This window comes from Hoplias malabaricus, chromosome 10 (genome assembly GCF_029633855.1).
Source record: "Hoplias malabaricus isolate fHopMal1 chromosome 10, fHopMal1.hap1, whole genome shotgun sequence".
Taxonomy (NCBI): Eukaryota; Metazoa; Chordata; class Actinopteri; order Characiformes; family Erythrinidae; genus Hoplias; species Hoplias malabaricus.
The window spans coordinates 16,345,960-16,364,501 of NC_089809.1; the positions used below are offsets into that span (position 1 = coordinate 16,345,960).

Genomic DNA, 18,542 nt, shown 5'->3' on the forward strand with positions numbered 1-18,542 from the left:
AATTACTTACCCTAAATCACAAGACATTATATATTGATACCATTAGAATGCATTTAGTTTGAGGTTTAAAAAAGACAAGAATTGTTTGTGATGCTAGTAGATTTGACTGCAGCTTCTTGTTTTAAAAGACCACATGTATGGAAACACTTGGTTGAGATCTTAATTGACAGTCTGCTTCCATTTGTACTTGTGTAAATGGGGGATTTTCCAAAGGCTTATTTTAAGACACAAGCTGTTCTAAAAAGATAGCTTGTTTTTAGTCACATGATTCAGACAACGCACAAAATCCCGATGGAGGGCAGAAGGTTAAAAACAGAATGGAGGAGACTGCAGAGAGGAGCCCATATTGTGTTAGTTTAAGCTGTATTATGACAAAAATATACAAACAGAAAATTACAACATATGTAGGAGGTGATACTACTGTTATGGAGAGTGGTTGTTAACTGTAAGATTAGCTGCTATCGATTTACGAAACAGCTACAGTGCTGTGAATTAAACAAGCAACAAAAACTTTCAGTGCTGCGACACCTCTCTGGCAGAGAACGGCATCTGGAGGTGTTTAGACAGCAGAGAGACCTCCAGACGTTGAAAAGCATGAAAGAGATGTGGATATGGCTCTGTTCCTGCTCCATAGGTTGATAATATTGACTTATTTTTGCTGTTATATTTACATTCCTTAAAGTGGAACTCCAAATTGAGAAGATGGTTAACTACATGAAAGTAAACACAGACTGAAAGTGCTACAGAACTAAACAACTCAAGTTACAAATACGTTTCTGTGTTAATTCAAACAGTGAATAAAAACTTCTGTAAATAAAAAGTTAAATTCAGGCATGTACCAACAGTTTTTACCTCAAACATACTCTTCACTTTAAAAGATGCAGAGTTTCTATACACGAAAAAAGAAGGGAGAACACCAGTTCTGCAGAATTGTTAATATTTCCTTTAAATCAGTCACAAGTGGACACCTACAGAACTGAACAAAATACAATACTCAAGACACTTTCCATTTCCACTTTACATACTGGTGGAACAGTACACTGGTAGATTAAAATCTGACTTCAGCCTTGCCACAATGATTATTAGAGCACCCTGTTTATAAAATCACTTCCTGCCATCTATCTGCAGTTCAAGCACTGATTTGACATCATCTGCAAATAACTTATAGGATTTTATTTCATATCATGTATAAGTTACATCTAAAACCATTTATAGGCCATTATTTATGCTTTCCTCACAACTCACTAAAAGGTCTTATGACATTTGAGTGCCATGCTGTATTACTGGTATTCTTCAATGTCCTTACAGCTACAAGTGATATGTGGTATTTCGGCACTTCTATATATTCTGAGTGTAAACATGTTGGACAGTACAGGCATAACTGCATGTAAAGTGCCTGATAATAGAGTATGGAAAAGAGCAGTGTGAAATGTGGGAAATGTAACAGCATGAAAGCTGAGCTTCAAAGCATGATGCATCCACTGACCTCTGACCGCTCATGAGTACATGGTTATTTTAAAGGCCAGGCGACGTGCTGCTCTGGCCATAGGTCCAGTAACTGAGGACACTCTCCAGAGACAGTAGGAAGAGAGAAGGACGAGGAAAAATGTGTCTGTACATTTGTGTGTTTATACTTTATATATAATATATTTTTAGTATGTTTGTTGCTGCATTTTAATTTTGAGGCGGGAGGAAGGCAAGGCCAACTTTGTTTAACCCACACAATTTAACCATTCTTATTGTTGTTATTTGGTTAAGTCAGAAATTAAGTTATTCATTTTCTTTATATGTAATGCCTTTACATTATTCTAAGCATGACCTATTTAAAAGTTTTAGTTTTGCTGGACCGCCATTAGCCATATAGCCATTGTCACAGAGGTTTCTCTGAGATTTCAAAAACAGCTAAAGCCCAAAATACATACCATTGTCATTGGAAGGTGTGGAGACATTTTGGTGCCTCATACCAATGTCTTTGTTTCCATGTGGCTTTTATTATGTGATTGTGTTGTACAGAAAATATGGAGGGCAGGACTAATAAATGTAGAAATGAAAAAAGGAGCACAAAGATGTGTTCATAATATATAACACAGGCATCAGTGTTTTTCTTGTTCATTTTATTTAAAAATTAATACTAGATGATCTACCGCCAAAGAACAATGATGTCCTAGAATGTTTTGTTGATTTTAAGAACTACAATTATTTATTCATTCAATGTAACATGTTAAAGCATGTGAAGTTTAAACAGGCTGTGCACAGCTATATGGAGTTTTATAAACACAATAACGCCACAAAATGTCTCCCCACACTACAATATTTCAGGCAAATACACAAACACACAAATGAAATAAGACAAATTCAGCAGTCCTCCACTCTCTCTGAGATATAATACATGTGTAAATGCTGCAGAGCCACGTGCTGTCCTGCTGAGTTTGTGAACTAACCAACGCCGAGCCGAGGCTCTGGCTAATACGAATGGTGTCGCACCAAACACAGTGTGTTCCTGTCTTATTTCCTGTTATGATTCGCACTGAAGAACCTACTGTTCTGTTTCCAGCTGGGAACCAATTTTTCTGGTTTCGCAAACCAGTTGATGTGAGTGGAAACACACTGAACGGTTCCAAATTGAGTTCACAAACTGGAATGTGAAATATGGCTGAACTAAAAGTTCCAACTCGCGCATGCGCGTTTCAACATTAGGAGTCAGTCAGTCAGTAAGCGAAAATGCCTCTTCTAGGCCGTCCCGGTAGCCAGTCCAGGGAAAAGAAATAAACATAAAAATATATATTATATATATTATAAAAATATATATATATTCAATTTTATTTATTTGTTTAATATTTTTTTTCTCCTTCGCTCTTCTTTCTCCCTGGACTGTCTACCGGGATGGCCTAGAAGAGGCATTTTCGCTTACTGACTGACTAACTCCTAAATTATTTATATGAGCTGTCTGTGAAGACACATTTGTTTATTTTATTACAAAAATGAGTGTAATAGTTTCAATGTCCTAATAAATAAATGCTAGAAATAGAATGGAAAGAATTAATAATAAAATAGATTGGCTGACCTGAATGGCACCCCAACTCTTGCACATAGCCCACAAATTAGATTGTGTCCCACATTAATCTTGGAGAAAGTTGTTCAGCTTGTTGACCACAAGTAGAGTGAAGGAAAAGTATCATTTGAAAGTAATTTTTCATTCTTAAAGTTAATTCATTATGAACTCTTTCCCATCTCTTTCTCTATTTTAGGAACGAGTTAGAGAGGCAGTTTCTGGAGCTGCTGCAGTTCAACATCAACGTGCCGTCGAGTGTTTATGCCAAGTACTATTTTGACCTGCGCTCGCTGTCAGAGGCCAACAACCTCAGTTTCCCTCTGGAACCTCTGAGCAGAGAAAAGGCCCAGAAACTAGAGGTGAGCCCTGTGTCTGTTAGCTCAGACACACACCACCTGGATATATCAGGGTCTTTATTAGTTTAGAGCTCTCTCACACATGAGCATCCTCTCTGCTAGGGTTAGGGTTAGATTAACTTTTTGAATTTGAACATTTTCTTCAATGTTATTTCAATTATATTCTTATTTTAAATCTTGTTTTCTTGTTCTGTTGTTTCATTTTTATGATTTCACATTTCTGATTATCATTTACCCATTTAGTTTTTTATTTATTTTATTTTTACAGTTATTAATGCTGTTAAATTTAACATGTTAACATCCATTAACACAAACAGGAATTTAACATGTTTATTTTTATTTTTATTTTTATTATGCTAAGCAATCATTTTACCAAATTTGGCCATAACTTCCAGCCATAATTTTCTCTTTTTACAAAGTCTACTTCTATTAGTGATTTTATTCAGTAATGTAAACACAGCATCACTACTGTTGAGTTCAGAAGGTAGTTTACATTTTACGGAACAACTGTGGCCTAATGGTTCGAGGATCAGGCTTGATAGCGAAAGGTTGCTGCTTCGATCCCCTTCGACCAGTGGAAAGTGCCCTTGAGTGAGGCACCTAACCCTCAAAGAATCCCCCAAATGCAGAGGATTTCTGCCTGCTGCTCTGGGGGCAGTATTCACTGCCTCTAATCACTAGTGTGTTCACTGCTACAGATGGGTTAAATGCAGAGGTCAAATTTTACTTTAGTCTTAAGAAGGGACAGTGCAATTAAATGCTGTATGTCTACAGGTAGTACTTTTTCAGACTTTTTAAAACGTAACCAATGTTAGGAGAATGAGAATAAAGCATTATACATTTTCCCATTTCTACTGCACCCACTGGGACATCCCACTCTTCTGATAATATCTCAGTTATGCTGACCCTAAGCTTGAACGCAGGGTTGAACACCGTTCACTAATTACCTCTCAGCTGAGCCATTTACACTGCTCTACGTGATTGCCAGGGCTGAACATCCATCCTGCAAGCTGCAAACGTTAAATTGTTTAAAGCTCTATACAGTGAAAGATGTCAGTTATAAAGGGCTTTGAAATGGGTGAAAACTGTGACGGTGCCGTAGTGGAGAACAGGCACAACACAATTACACACCCAGCATCCTCCTGTGTGTCTTCTGTCACAGTCCAGACTGGAACTAGCAGCTGTCTGGCAGAAACGGTTGCTAATGATGCTGATTGCTTGTTTTTGTCTGTGTGGTCAGGACCTCTGGTGGGTGATTGGAAGACACAGTCAGTGGTTGCCCTCTGATCTGATGCTGACTCTCTTTATTTCTCATGCTGTAATTGGACCAGGCCTAGCTTAGGTTCAGCTGCAGAGCACTGTTAGGATTCTGTAGACTAGCAGCCCCAAATTAACAACTTTTTCTGACTTTCTCTTCTGATGTTCTGATTCAAGTCCAAGTTTTTGGATTTTGTTAAGACATTTAACATATGTGGCTTAGTATATCTCAGGCAGTCTGGTATTTATAGGGACCTGGAGGTTGTGGGCTTAAGTCCCACTCAGGTTGACTGTCTATAAGGTGTTTGGTGTGTTCTCCCAGTGTCCATGTGGGTTTCCTCCCACGGTCCAAAAACACACACGTTGGTAGGTGGATTGGCTAATCGAGAGTGTCCATAGGTATGAGTGTGTGAGTGACTCTGTGAGTGTGTGCGTCGCCCTGTGAAGGACTAGCGCTTCCTCCAGGGTGTGTTCCTGCCTTGTGCTCAGTGATTCTGGGTAGGCTCCGGACCCACCGCGACCCTGAACTGGACAAGCAGTTACAGACAATGAATAAATGAATTTTCTATTATTATGCTAATACATTTTTAACCATTAGGAAGTCTGTTGACCGTTTGCCAACAGCCTGTAGTCCACGGCCAGTCCATGCTCACTGAAACATTTGGGTTTGGATTCACACCTGAGTATTGTGAATTGTGAACTGTATAAAAACCCATGCTTCTGGTTCTATAGCACAAGAGAAAGTGTTTATGAATGTATTAATTTATTTCTGTGATTTAAGCAATTACAAATTCAACCATAATGAATCTGCATTAAACCTGCAGAATGCTTTGAGAAAAACTCAAGCACATGCACAAATAGACACCAAAGCAGGTTTCAGTCCTTGTCCTATTGCTCTCTGAATGTGCAAGTGCCCTCGAGGTCAGTGTGATAAGGTTTGTTTATTTATTTAGCTACAGCCATAGTTTCAATACCTGTTTCAGCTCAGCCTGTGGAGCTGGCTCAGGTGCATCAATATTAGGCGTACATATCACCAAAGGGTTAGAAATCCTACTTGTAAAGCATCAGAAATGCTAAATTTTTAAAAGCATCACATTCCATAAAGCAGATATTTCAAATAGCATCCAAAAAGAATTTCAGCTATAAATGTTGACTAATAACTTACTAATTGAGTCAAACAGAGTAATGTATATCAATACCACTTTGTAAACAGGAGATGACTGTTTAGATTACCTGCTCTGAAAAGAACACACACATGCCTGTATCTATGAGCCACTGGTCAAAAGGCTTGACACTACAGATTCACACAACAGGACCAAAAGCTTTCTCTAGGTAAAAGTGCCTATTATGCTTTAAAGCAACACTAGGTAGCATTTTTACCTTATAATCACAGTTTCAAAACCATTGTGATGCATCACTAGCCTGTAATAAGGAGAACAGAGCCTCTGCCATTGTTACTCTGGGCTCAACACTGCAGAAACTACACTGTGTGTCTTCTGCAGGTAGGCAGGGACCCCCCTCTTTCCGCCTCGACCTTGATTTCAGTATAGTGTTGTAAAACTGAATTACTCTCTGCAACTGTAGGCGGAGCTCAGGTGCAAAACATACTTAATCTTATCTGTGATCCATTGGTTTCCTCCCACAGTCCAAAAACACACGTTGGTAGGTGGATTGGTGACTCAAAAGTGTCAGTAGATGTGAGTGTGAGTGAATCTGTGAGTGTGTGTGTTGCCCTGTGAAGGACAGGCGCCCCCTTCAGGATGTGTTCCTGCCTTGCTCCCAGTGATTCCAGGTAGGCTCCGGACCCACCGTGGCCCTGAACTGGATAAGTGGTTACAGATAATGAATGAATGAATACAATTACCCTCAATAGAGCTTGTATTTTTTTGGCTTTGAGCCACTGCAAATCAAAATCTGGTCCTGGTCCTGGAGTGCACTGGTTTGTCATGTAACTCTGATTTAAAAGTCTCAGCCTTTTCAACCCAGGGAGTGATATTTTGAAGAATATTTGGGGATACTTTATCTCTGCTTTAAATATCCAAATGCAATCCAAAAACTACATTACATCACCTGTATGCCACTGGCAAAACTTTTACAGATTAAATAATACGGTCTTTCTACCTCTCACTCTCTCTTGTTCAGGCCATCTCCAGGCTCTGTGACGACAAGTACAAAGACTTGAGGAAGGCAGCGAAGAAGAGGTCGGTGAGTGCGGACAATCTGACCGTAGTACGGTGGTCTCCTGCCATCATTTCCTAACAGAGGAAGAGGCTGAGGAACTGCAGAGAGACAGAGAGAGACTGTTCACTGAAGCCTCTTCTTCCTGGGAGGACGGCATCTGCTCAGCGATCCTCCCAACCCAGGGGGCTTTTCACTTTCCACATGTGTCTTTGTTGTTCCGAAGGCTGCTGTAAATAAGACACCAGGCCAGGAGAAGTGCTGAACCTGTGGCTGAGAGGGCAGGGTTTTGGGGTGGGGGGCTTATTCGAGCAGCAGATGGACTCCCAAAAACGACATCTTGCGTGAGGAAGAGCATTCCAGCACCTCTCAGTGTGTCTTACATAATTCTGGCATTCTGAATTAGGAAAGTATCCGCAACTTATTTTGTATGATTAACACATTCCTTCCTTTTATTTTAAAGTTCACTTCCTTTACAGTCTCACTCTCTGAAGCACAAAGAAACATCTGTCCAGACAATAATTATAACAAGGCAGAACTACAGTTAGCTATACTTATACTAACTGTAGTTTACTGGAGTTTATACTCAGCTATACAGTCTCTTCAGTGGCATTTCTCTTGCACAATGTTGTCAAGCTGTAATATTACCACTATATAGCCATAGGCAGAAGTTTGGGCACCCATGGTCAAACCGCAGGTTTTAGTTTATTGGACGTTCAGATAATTACAGAAAACTTACTTTTGCACATTCTATTGCAAAGTTAATGCTAAATTGCTGAATTTAAAGATGCAGTATGTAAGATGTCTTGATTGAAATTGATAGATTGGAGGTTGGATTGACAATGTATCTAGGATTATTAAGATAAACAAAGTATAGCGTTTTTGTGTCATATTTTAAGGCATGAAATATTAATTAAAGTCAAATAAATAGCAATTGATCAGTAAAAACTCAAAAACTTTTTGATTGTTTAAAATAGTTTAGAATATATATTAACTTGTTTTTATTTACAAAATCAGCATAATGTGATATGACCAAGGGTATCTGAAATTTTGCACATGACTAGCTACTCTGCTGTCACATATTCACTTCAAATCTTGGTTTCTTGTGCACTAATTTCTTTTGTAAACTACTGTTCACATTCAAAATCCTGGTTCATTTACAGTCTTGATCAGCAATTAGAAATCGAACTAGATGGACCTCATTGGTGTGGGAGCAGTTACAGAGAATCCACTTCAGATACAAGAAGGTAAACTTGCTGCTTTTGCGCTGTTGACTGGTATTAAGTGCTTAGGGGGGTGAGAGAATTTAGAATTTTCCAGTGTGTTTTTATTTTTTAATCATTATAAATAAAATAAGGCATCGACAAGGAGGTCTTTACTAATATGAGACATGAAGGGGGCTTTTTCTTCTGTTTAGAGGGTTTAAAGCCAAACAGTAGCTGTAGATTTAAAGTTCAGGAAAACCCAAGCCAAGTAAAAGAGAGAAAAAGAAAAAGTGAGTGAGTGTTTTATAGTGACTTAGAACATATGGTTATTTTCTCTGAAGCCAGTAAAAGACTTTCCATTCTGGATGGCCATTGTGCAGTTCAGCCTTTCAAAAATATATGTGAAATAATTTGCACAGCCTGTTTCTGTATTTATTTTATGTAGGCTTCTCTTATCTTGATAAATAAAGGCAGAGACTTTTTCTTCGTTGTTCCAAATTTGGCCCCTCACACAAAGCAATACACAAACAGCAGTGCATACAGCACATGAATAAAACAGAAAGAGGAACTTTAGGTTCTGACATTTCTAAGCTTGAAATACTTTAATTATAATCAGTCTGTGATTAATTAAACCAAAATCTGTGCTCTGTTCACAAACGTGTTTGAGCATAGAAACGTTTGAGTGTTTTGTGCGTTTCCAGATAAGGTTGCACCATCTGACTGACATTGTGCTATTGAAAATGATGGAAACGAGGCAGGTATGAATTTATGAAGACAGTGGGCCCAGTTTTTTCAATCAAGTTCTTTAAATGAATTTCTTCAATTTGCTTAATAAAATATTTCCCAAAAAAAGTCATTAGATTCAGTCAGATACCTTTTAGCACAAAACTGATCGAAAAATTTTGATTAGGGGAAAAAGCCTAAAGAATTCAATCCAGACATCATTAAAAGATGAAAAGTGTTTTTGTGTAACGTGTGATTGTAATTCTACCACTCTTTGTTTTTAATGGCAACTGTTGTGCAATATTCAAAATGACAATTGTCATTTTATTCAACAAAAAGTATCCTAAAAGGTAAGTATTAATTTTTTACTTTAACGATTGCAAACATCAAAATCTTTAAATCAAAACCAAACTCTCACATACAAACAAATTAATGCACATGGTTTTGCAGTGTTTTTTCCTTGATGGAACTCATAGTGGGTGCAGTGATAAATAAAACCTTCTCAATTTCCATTTTCAAAGTATTTATTTTTTAGTGTCCTTTTTTTGTTACTGCACAAAATTTACCATAAACTGAAAGAGAGTGAGTGAGAATATTTGAATTTAAAATTACAATTATACATTACGCAAAAAGAGCTTTACTACTTGTTTGTACACCTAATAAAATAGAAACATTGTTGTGAATCATGGTGGGTATCCAACCATGAGAGTACAGGTCCTGATGTTAGATGATTATTTCTGGATGACAAACCTCCCTCCACCTAATCCCAAATGTATTGGATGGACAACTAATGTTTTTCATATATGAGGATCTGACAGGTTGTAAAATTTGACATTGATAACACACTCCAAATTTGTATAAAACAAACTTACATTCTCTCATTGAATTGATGAGAATATTTGCCACTGTTCTGTGAAGCTTCCTAAGCTAGCAACACTTGCATAAGGATGTATTTGTGGGGCAGAGTGTGTAGTGGTCAGTTGGTGTGTTGGCTTGTTTGTAAACTATAGAAGTGTACAGTTAGTAACTGGATTTATTTTGAGAAGAAATTACTGCAATATCCACTGCCATTTCCTCCACCTGGTGCCTGGCTTTCGTTTATAATAACATGGCCTTAGAATCCCGCCATCTATACAACACAAATAAACCTTACATAACATAATGCAGTGTTCTCAGTAGATCGATATAATGTTGGATTGAATTGATCTTCCATTTAAATAGAGCTTGAACAGAGGTGTTTAAGAAAAGCCACCTGTTATATATATATATATATATATATATATATATATATATATATATATATATATAAATAATTCTGGAAATGTTTATTTTATAATTCTATTCATCTGCAAACTACAAATTTAAGTTCAGGAAAAGCATTAAAGACGTTGAAAGAATTATAACTTTGTGAAAATAAATTTTGTACAGTGTACATACTGTGTTCAAAAACGATCATAGTTTAAATAATATGTTGAGATATTTATGAGTAAAAGTCAGTATTCACTTTCAATCATCTCTGAGTAATTGGGGCCAAGTCGGGCAGAAGTGTCAATGTGGAGTCGCGAGTGAAGGGTGTTATTAAAGAGAAGAAATGCGTTTTATAAATAAGAGTTATGTGATCAGAAATTGTTTTTGAATTTTTTTTTTTAAGAGCTGCCATTATAAATGTCTGCGAGCAGTTGTTTCTTTTGTTGAGTTACTACTGTCATTATTTTGCCTATGTGTTGAACGCCACATGATTCACATGGTTCTCAGCATGTCTCTCTCTCAGTGGAACAAGGTCCTGTGTGCAAACCCACAGCCTAAATGGAGCCTGTTCTTTCAGTATGAGGACTTTCAAAAGCATCGTTTTGTCCTTGTTTTTGTTTTCTTTGGGTAACATTCATAATAAAAAAGCAATTCTAGTAACTTTTCTTCATAAATTATGACAAATTTGTCTGGTATTTTTTTTTTTTTTTTTGATTGTTGGTTTTGATTGAATTTTTTCTTTTATTTGTTTAACACACTTCTACCATGAATACCCCTCAGAATCATGTGTTATTTTTTTTTTTTGGTGAACTGTCGCTTGGCCTTTTGTGTGGTGCATGTTGTCTGGAGCGTGCACTAGCAATCAATAAATTTGACAGCATTTGGTTTGAATATAACCCAGTGATGTATATACATGCCAGTAGGTCAGTATGTTCTCTGAATTTACCCGAACAAAAAGTTAAAGGATATTTTTTTATCAAAATTCATATTATTTGGGATCATTAATGCTAACCAGAACAAACTAAAATCTAATTATGACTGTGAATAAAGATAGGAAAATGACATATATCTCACACCGCCCCAACCTAAATACTTTTTTAAATATTGATGGGAACTCTTAGATTTTACCACGATATGTAACTATACAAAATTTTTTCCATTTAGACCAGATCTCATCAAATCCAGACTTTTGATCCAAGATCCAGACCCGGATTTTGCAAACACTATACCAGGGTTGTTCGTCAATACCAAGAACACAAAGAATGGACTTGAATGACTTTGCAAGAGAAAATTTATGAAGCCTCAGTGAATGATGGGATTTTTCAGGTCATTCTCGCTGAGGAGTCATGAACTGATGCCACTTCATTATTTTGGCCAGATGAAAAAAAAACCAAAAAAAAAACCACCAGGGTACTTTAACCATTCTTTGCAATTGTTTTCTTGAGTATGGGAGCGTACATTCAGCAGTGGCAGTGGAAGATGATGTCAAGAGAGAACATAAGAGCACACAGGAATGGATATTGAGAAAAGGCCCTGGCCAGTCAGGTGCATTGGCAGTGCCAGCTATAGTGCCATACCTGTCGGCCATTTTAAAATTCTGGTCTGGAACCTGGATCTAAGGTCTGGATGTTATGATCTCTGAAGTAGGCCGTCAGAGACCATCAGAGTTCCATGGTATGATACCATTAGTGATTGGAAAAATGTTCCAAATTGCTAATATAATTATAATAATAATAATTTGATATTATTATTGTATTATAATCTTATCACTCAATATCAGCTGGTGAACTGTAGGAAAGGGATTGGGTTGCAGTAGGAATTGTCCTGGAAGACGGTAACTGTGGTTTTAAAGGCCCTTTGCACTTTTTGCTGGATTGGCAGAGAGTATTCAAAGATTGTATTATTCTATTTATTGTATGCGCTTTTGTTTGTGAGGTTGCAGCCTGGCATTTGGAGGCTCGCAGGACTTCAGGAGGCAGTGGAATGGTCAGGGGCGTGTTAGCCTTGCACTGAACTCTACCTCTGCATAGAGTTTCTTTTATTTTCTTAAGTGTAATACTCTTTCCCTCCTTGTCTTTCACTTTCTGGCTTTCTCTCTTGCCTGATTTATCTACACTATTTCGTTCCTAGCATTTGTAGACTCAACTTTCACTGTATTTCAATTATCGGTGGTTTCCTGTGCTAACTGAAGAAAATGAAAAACTGCTGTAGTTGTGATAGTGTTTTTTTTTGTTTGTTTGTTTGTTTAATAATTAATGTTTTCATTTTATGTCCTGTCATTGGTTAATATGCATCTTATACTGATTGTCGTTTTTTTTTTTTTCCTTCCCTTTTTTGTCCTAAAGGTCAGCCCACAGAATGTGCCCGTTGTGTGCCAAGCGCTGAGCCTTATCTTTCCGCTCTGATTTTTAGTTTACTGTATTTTTTTTTTGTTTGTTTATTAAAATTAACCCAGCTCCATGGCCCAAGCGACAGAGCTGGTGGCTCCACAAGGCCGCATGCAGTTTCTTACTCTATAAACCTATGATTTTAACCAGTGCTCCCAGTTCAAGAAGCAATGTTTAAAAACTGGCACAATAAATATACTTTGAAAAGTTGCAATAAAAGTGTCATTGCTTTTTCGCCCTTTGTTTCTTTGTTTTTTGTTTGTTTGTTTCACACAGGTGAAATTTGGACCCATCTGGTCAAAAGGAAGTCTTAATTTTAAAGTGAAATGAAATTGATACCTACTCTGTGATGAAAGAGATTTTCTGCCAAATTTACTGCACAATTTCAATTTCTTGAGTTTAACATTTTGGAAAAATATAAATCATAAAATATAAAATGTCCAATTATTATTTTGTGTACAGACCCTACTTTATATATTTTTGAGCCCTGGGTATGTGTTCTCTGCCCGTAATCACTAGTCACTAGTTCACTGCCATATATGTGTTAAATGCAGAGGACAAATGTTGGTGTACTTTTGTACAATTGCCATCAATTATGGTTTTAATTTCAATTTCAAAAACATGATACTTCCAATACTTGTTTAAAAGCTGAGCTATTACACCAGTTGCTCAAAATGCGGCTTACTGCTGCCAAAGCAACTTAACTATATCACCTGACAAAGTTTGGGAGTATTTTGTTGAGGTTGCCAGTTTAGTGCTCAGTAATTTTGCTTTGCACATATCAATATTTATATCTTGTTTTCCCAAAACGTACAAAATGTATCACCCTTGGAACATTTACTTTACCATATCTCAGCATCTAATCTTAGCAAAGCAGTTCCCAAAATCAGACTTTATATACAACGTGATAACTTCAGAGGTCTACAGACACTTTTGGTGCTTTTCCACTGCATAGTACCTGCTAAACACCAACATATTTTTTGCTTTTTCATTAATCAAATTTGATACCTGGTACCTGGAACTGTGTACGTTTTCAGTCCCTTCTTGGTCATGGCTCAAACAAGCAAAGTAGATACTAAAACGTGACACAAACTTGGTAGAGTGCTGATTGGCCAAAGAGACTTGTCAAACATAATGAAATGCAGACATCCAGCACAAACTTACAATTCCTAAAATCTACAAGCTACAGTAGTGAGCACATTTGTTTTTGATCTGACTCTCAACAGCAGCTTGTAAAATTACAATGTGGTCTTTTGAAGAAGCTCAAATGCTCTTTGGATTGGTGGCTGATAAAAAACTGAGATGTGGACAGTGCAACAAGGAAAGAAAAAAATTCTCATGTGTACTCATGTGTCTGAAATGATGAGCTGGTCTATGTTCAGTCCCAAAACACAACAACACAAGAATACACAATGAGTAAAAAAATGCTTAAAGTTACCACCGTCATTGTCTTTTTCCTGTGTCAAGTCGAGTTAACATGCGGTGGAAAAGTGTAATTAGACTAGGTGTTTACAGCTTAATATATGTAAGCCACTTTGGTCTCAATATATACTTATATTTCTAAGATATTTTCTAATTTACAAATTGTTTTTCATGATATGTGGAAGCAGTGCTGAATGAATGAAATGTGTACATTAAAAATAAACAATGACCATTGTGAGCCCACCTTAATGAGAATTTTTCACTTCTAAAAGCTAAATACTGTAAAATAGGCCTGAACTATACTGCAGTTCACAGCATCTGAGATGGTGCTGTCTGAGGTGAGGCCTAGGGTCTATACTGGAGTCTTAACACATCTAAATATGTCCCTCATGAAGCATGCTAAGTCAGAGGGTCCAGCATTAACACTTGTATACCAGCCTCAAATGTGCCTTCAGCAAGAAGCTGGACACTTACCAGCTGGCCTGCTAATTGATTCAGGGACAGAGGTGAAACAGAACAGCAGAGAGTGAGGTTTAGGTAAGAGCATTTGGAGAATCACTGTTCCAAGCCTATCATTGGACTAACAAATGGAACAAAATCAACCAAATCGATAAATACCTGGCTCTCCACTGGGACATGGATGTGACCTCCTTTGTGCCTCAGTCAACGCAAGCACATATTAGCTGTGTTTCTCCAGCTCCCAGCCAGCTACTGTTTTATTAGTTCTTCCTGGTATTTCTGACATTTTAATATTCTACTTACAAACATGGCCAAGTAATACCATATTCCCTGTGGTTTTGAATAAATGAGTAAAATCCCTGGCAGACTTTTGGATCAATATTTTTGCCAAGTAAGTGATTGAAGGTCTAAATAAGCCTGTCTCCTTAAAGCTTTAGAATGGACGGTATAGGCCACTCAGAATTTAATATTTGCAATTCCCATTCTACTTCTTTAATAAATGACTTCAGCTTCAATCCTGCAACCACACACACACACACAATATAAGCCTAATTCATCCAGGAGCTCCCTGCAGCTCTCCAATGATTTGTTACATGCCATGACACACTTAGTGTGATATTTACCCAGGAGACAGGTGAGTATAATGCATAATAAACCAAGCCCCCTACAGCTGTTTCATTTGGCAAACGTATCTCACAAATGAATGAGTAGTGTATTTTTCTTTTTTTTCCCTTTAATAATCCGAAGCTGAAAATTAATGTCTAACACTGGAAGTGGAAAAGGCACAACAATGAAATAAAAAGTTGAAAGTAGTACAAGTAGTGTAGCACTACTTGTACAATTGTAGCTATCATAAACACATAGAATGGTTTGTCTTCTTCCAATTTATTTTTCTATAAGTGAGCTGAACCTGGATAACATAATACATTCAGTGTCATACCCTTCAGGGCTTCCATAGAATAATGATGGCCCATAGCTCAAAGTAACACTGGCAGATATCTCTGAGTACAGTTTGACCCATAAATGTCAATATTCAATCAAAAATTAGTAAAAAAAAAAAGGCAAAGCAAAGCTTATCCCTGATAGCCTCCTACAAGATGTCAAAAGTTTATTACTGCAAAGCGTACAACGAATTAAACATTCAGCCTTTCTCAATTTTATAGCTTTAATTTAATTAAAACATCCTGAAAATCTCAACAACTTCTGAGCAACTATTAACTAACCATTATAAATACCATTACATAACCATTAACAACTACTGCAATATACTGAACCAGTTACTACTCTTATTTGAAAGTGCAACATTTTAAACATTAATATAACAGCAAACAATTACTTTCTCTGTAAAGACAGTGAAGTAAAGGTAAATCCAAAAAATGGGACGCTGTGTAAAATGTAAATAAATGTATATAAAATCAGAACAAACTGCAGGAACCTTGGTACTGATAAAAGCTAATTGCAACTAAATCACATGACTGGGTATAAAAGGAGCATTTTAGTGAGGCAGAGTCTCTCAGAAGCAAAGATGGGCAGTGTCCAAATATTTTTGTATACATCAGGTAAGTGTTGGTTTCACCAACTGCAATTTAATGACCGGACTAAAGAAGGTTGTTGATAAATGTTTGTTTATTTACAAGTTCCTTATTCGCATTTTCAAATCCACTTTAAATATCTAAACTTGTATTGGTTCCACCTTGAAAGGCTGAAATATGGAAGCAAATCTGTCTCATCAGACTTTTAAATATTAGCGTAATTGCCCCAATTTCCGGCCACTTTAAATACAACATTGCAAATCTTAGCTATCGCTAATTGTAAATAAATAGAAGTACTTTATTCACTCAAATCAACATTTTTCAGGAGTCACATGTGTGTAGATTAATGTCCAAGACTTGCTTGACTTTGAAAGAAAATATGTTTTTAGATAAAAACGCTTTTGTGGTAGGTGCCAGTACTGCTAAGATTACTGGCGCCCCCTAACTTCGGCCACCTCCCCTGCTTATGACAGTCAAACGAGACAGTTACTGCCACATCCAGTGGTTTTGAGAGGTTCACAATGAGATTACGTTTGTCCTGTGTTAGTATCCGTACTCTACATGTAAGGACTACAATGGCAGTAGATTTTCCCCTCAGAGAAAAGGAAGCTAACCGGTAAGCTAACTTTTACACTGGGGGAAATATCTGTCGCGAAATGGAAATGTGTTGTGTTCCACATGCAGTTTTGCACACAAAGAATTACAACACTGTTAGAGATGCTTAAATGTTGTTTAGATATGTGATTTCTTGCAAGACCGATGTTTAAATGCCCTACTGGGGCTTGATCTTATGTTTTATTGTTTTACCCAATGCGATTGGCGAAGAGAGAGCGCGGAATTGCACCATATACGGCAGTGGCCGGAGTTAGGGGAAAGACTGATACCACCTTTGGATTTGTAGCTCTGAATTATTTTTGCACTGAAATTATGCATCTGAATGTTGCTGCTTTTGAATTTAAGTCTTCAGATTTACACCTCTGAATAGTTTGCTTCGAAATTATGCATCTGAATATATTTGCTCTTGAATAGAACTCGTGAATTTTCAAGAACACGTTTTCACTGTTATTATTCAAGGTTAATAATTCAGATAAAATAATTCAAGCTCAAAAAAATTCAAACAATATATTTCGAAGTTGCTCAAATTCGGTAGACGAAATTCAGATACCAAAATAGTTACATCCGGGACACCAAGAATCGATTCATTTCGATTTTCTCTTTCACCTTAAATGCTGCACTAGTTGCATTCTATCGCCGCTAGATGGCAAAATACGAACACAACTTCCATACCGTGGAAAAACGAATTGTGATATGACAGATTATGATCAGCAAAAATAAGTCATTATTACACACCTAATGAAGCAGCAATAGAGCAATCTTCATTCTGGTTTGTGGCGTTCACTCCAATTTCAGACAGTCAGCGAGAGAGTGTGTGTGTATATATATATATATATATATATATATATATGTGTATATATATATATATATATATAACAGTTTAAGCACACAAACAGACTGGAGACCTAGGAAATGGTGAGGAAATATTTTCTGAAGTTACAATCATGTACTACGCCTTTAATTGGCTAAAGTAATAATATTGGTTCCACCTTAAATGTCTGAAGTCATTTTATTGGTTCCACCCCAAATGGCTAAACTCGTACTTGCTGTGTCACACCTACACACTTCACCTTATATACCAAGTGCCCTTCTGATAATGATGCAGGGTTTTTGTACCCTATGTAGTGAGCTTTTTTTTTGGCCTCCAGCGCTCTAAGGGGTCCACGGCTCAAAGCTCCCCTGGGTTTCCATAAGTATTTCCCCCTAATATTAACCCTGTATTGTTCATGTATGACCGCTGAATTATTTCACTAAGCAGAAAACTTATCACTAACCATTAAAAGCCAGCCATCTGCCAGTGATCAAACCCATAAGGCTCCATTCATAAGAGAACAGGATCCAGTTGGACTATCCAGATGTCCCCTTCCCTGAGGTCATTTCAGACGAGTTAAAGGCTTCCGGAGATTTTCGCTGCTCTCCTCTTTGAGCCTCTGGAATCCGGACACACCAAATGTCATAAGTGCCAAATTAAAATGAAGGACATTTTCATTAATATAGCACTGCTGGACATTGCACAAGATAAGCCTATATGAGTTCTAAATTAGATGACTGTGTTAAGCTTCTGCACATAGCAGTGCACACTTTAAACTTTCAATGCCATTGGTCAGAGCTGAATTAGCTCTGCAAGGTTGCTAAGCTGAGACTAAAATGTCAGAGAACAGCCATCTGTCTGTGTGCGTGTGTGTGTTGTGTCTGCTGTGTCTGGTCCACTCGTACCAACACAACACACACAATCACCCCACCAAGTCAGTGTCACTGCAGAACTGAGTATGATCTACCACCAAAAACATGCCTTCTTTGTGGTGGTCCTGCAGGGGTCCTGACCATTGTATGCAGAGAAACAGGTGGACTTCAGTCCTCTATGGTCAGTGGAGCTTATAAAAAGAACAATAAATGTAGATTCAACGGAGTTGTTCCTAATCTGGCGATTTTTCAGCATACTCATAGGAAATAAATAATTAACTGTTAATCTTTAAGAAGCAGACCTTCACACATTTTTGGACAATGAATGTAAGTTGTGTAAGAGGGGTGAATTACTACGGTTAAAATCATCAAACTGAACTTGGCCTTTCATCTTGAATTTAAAGAAGATCCCAGAGACCCTCCTT

The 18,542-nt window shown here is 37.3% G+C and overlaps 1 protein-coding gene across 4 annotated transcripts in view; it reads left to right on the top strand.

Moving 5' to 3' along the window:
* The window catches only part of ccny (cyclin Y), a 95,023-nt gene extending 82,419 nt beyond the window's left edge, over positions 1 to 12,604 (top strand). For 3 of the 4 annotated variants that reach the window (XM_066682908.1, XM_066682909.1, XM_066682910.1), the window contains 2 exons: positions 3,249 to 3,411; positions 6,808 to 10,014. In XM_066682908.1, the coding sequence (XP_066539005.1) occupies positions 3,249 to 3,411; positions 6,808 to 6,924 (280 nt within the window). In that variant the 3' untranslated portion in view covers positions 6,925 to 10,014. Of the gene's footprint in view, positions 1 to 3,248; positions 3,412 to 6,807; positions 10,015 to 12,364 lie in introns of those variants that run through there. The other variant, XR_010804346.1, reaches the window with a different exon arrangement.
* The last annotated feature ends 5,938 nt before the right edge of the window (positions 12,605 to 18,542 follow it).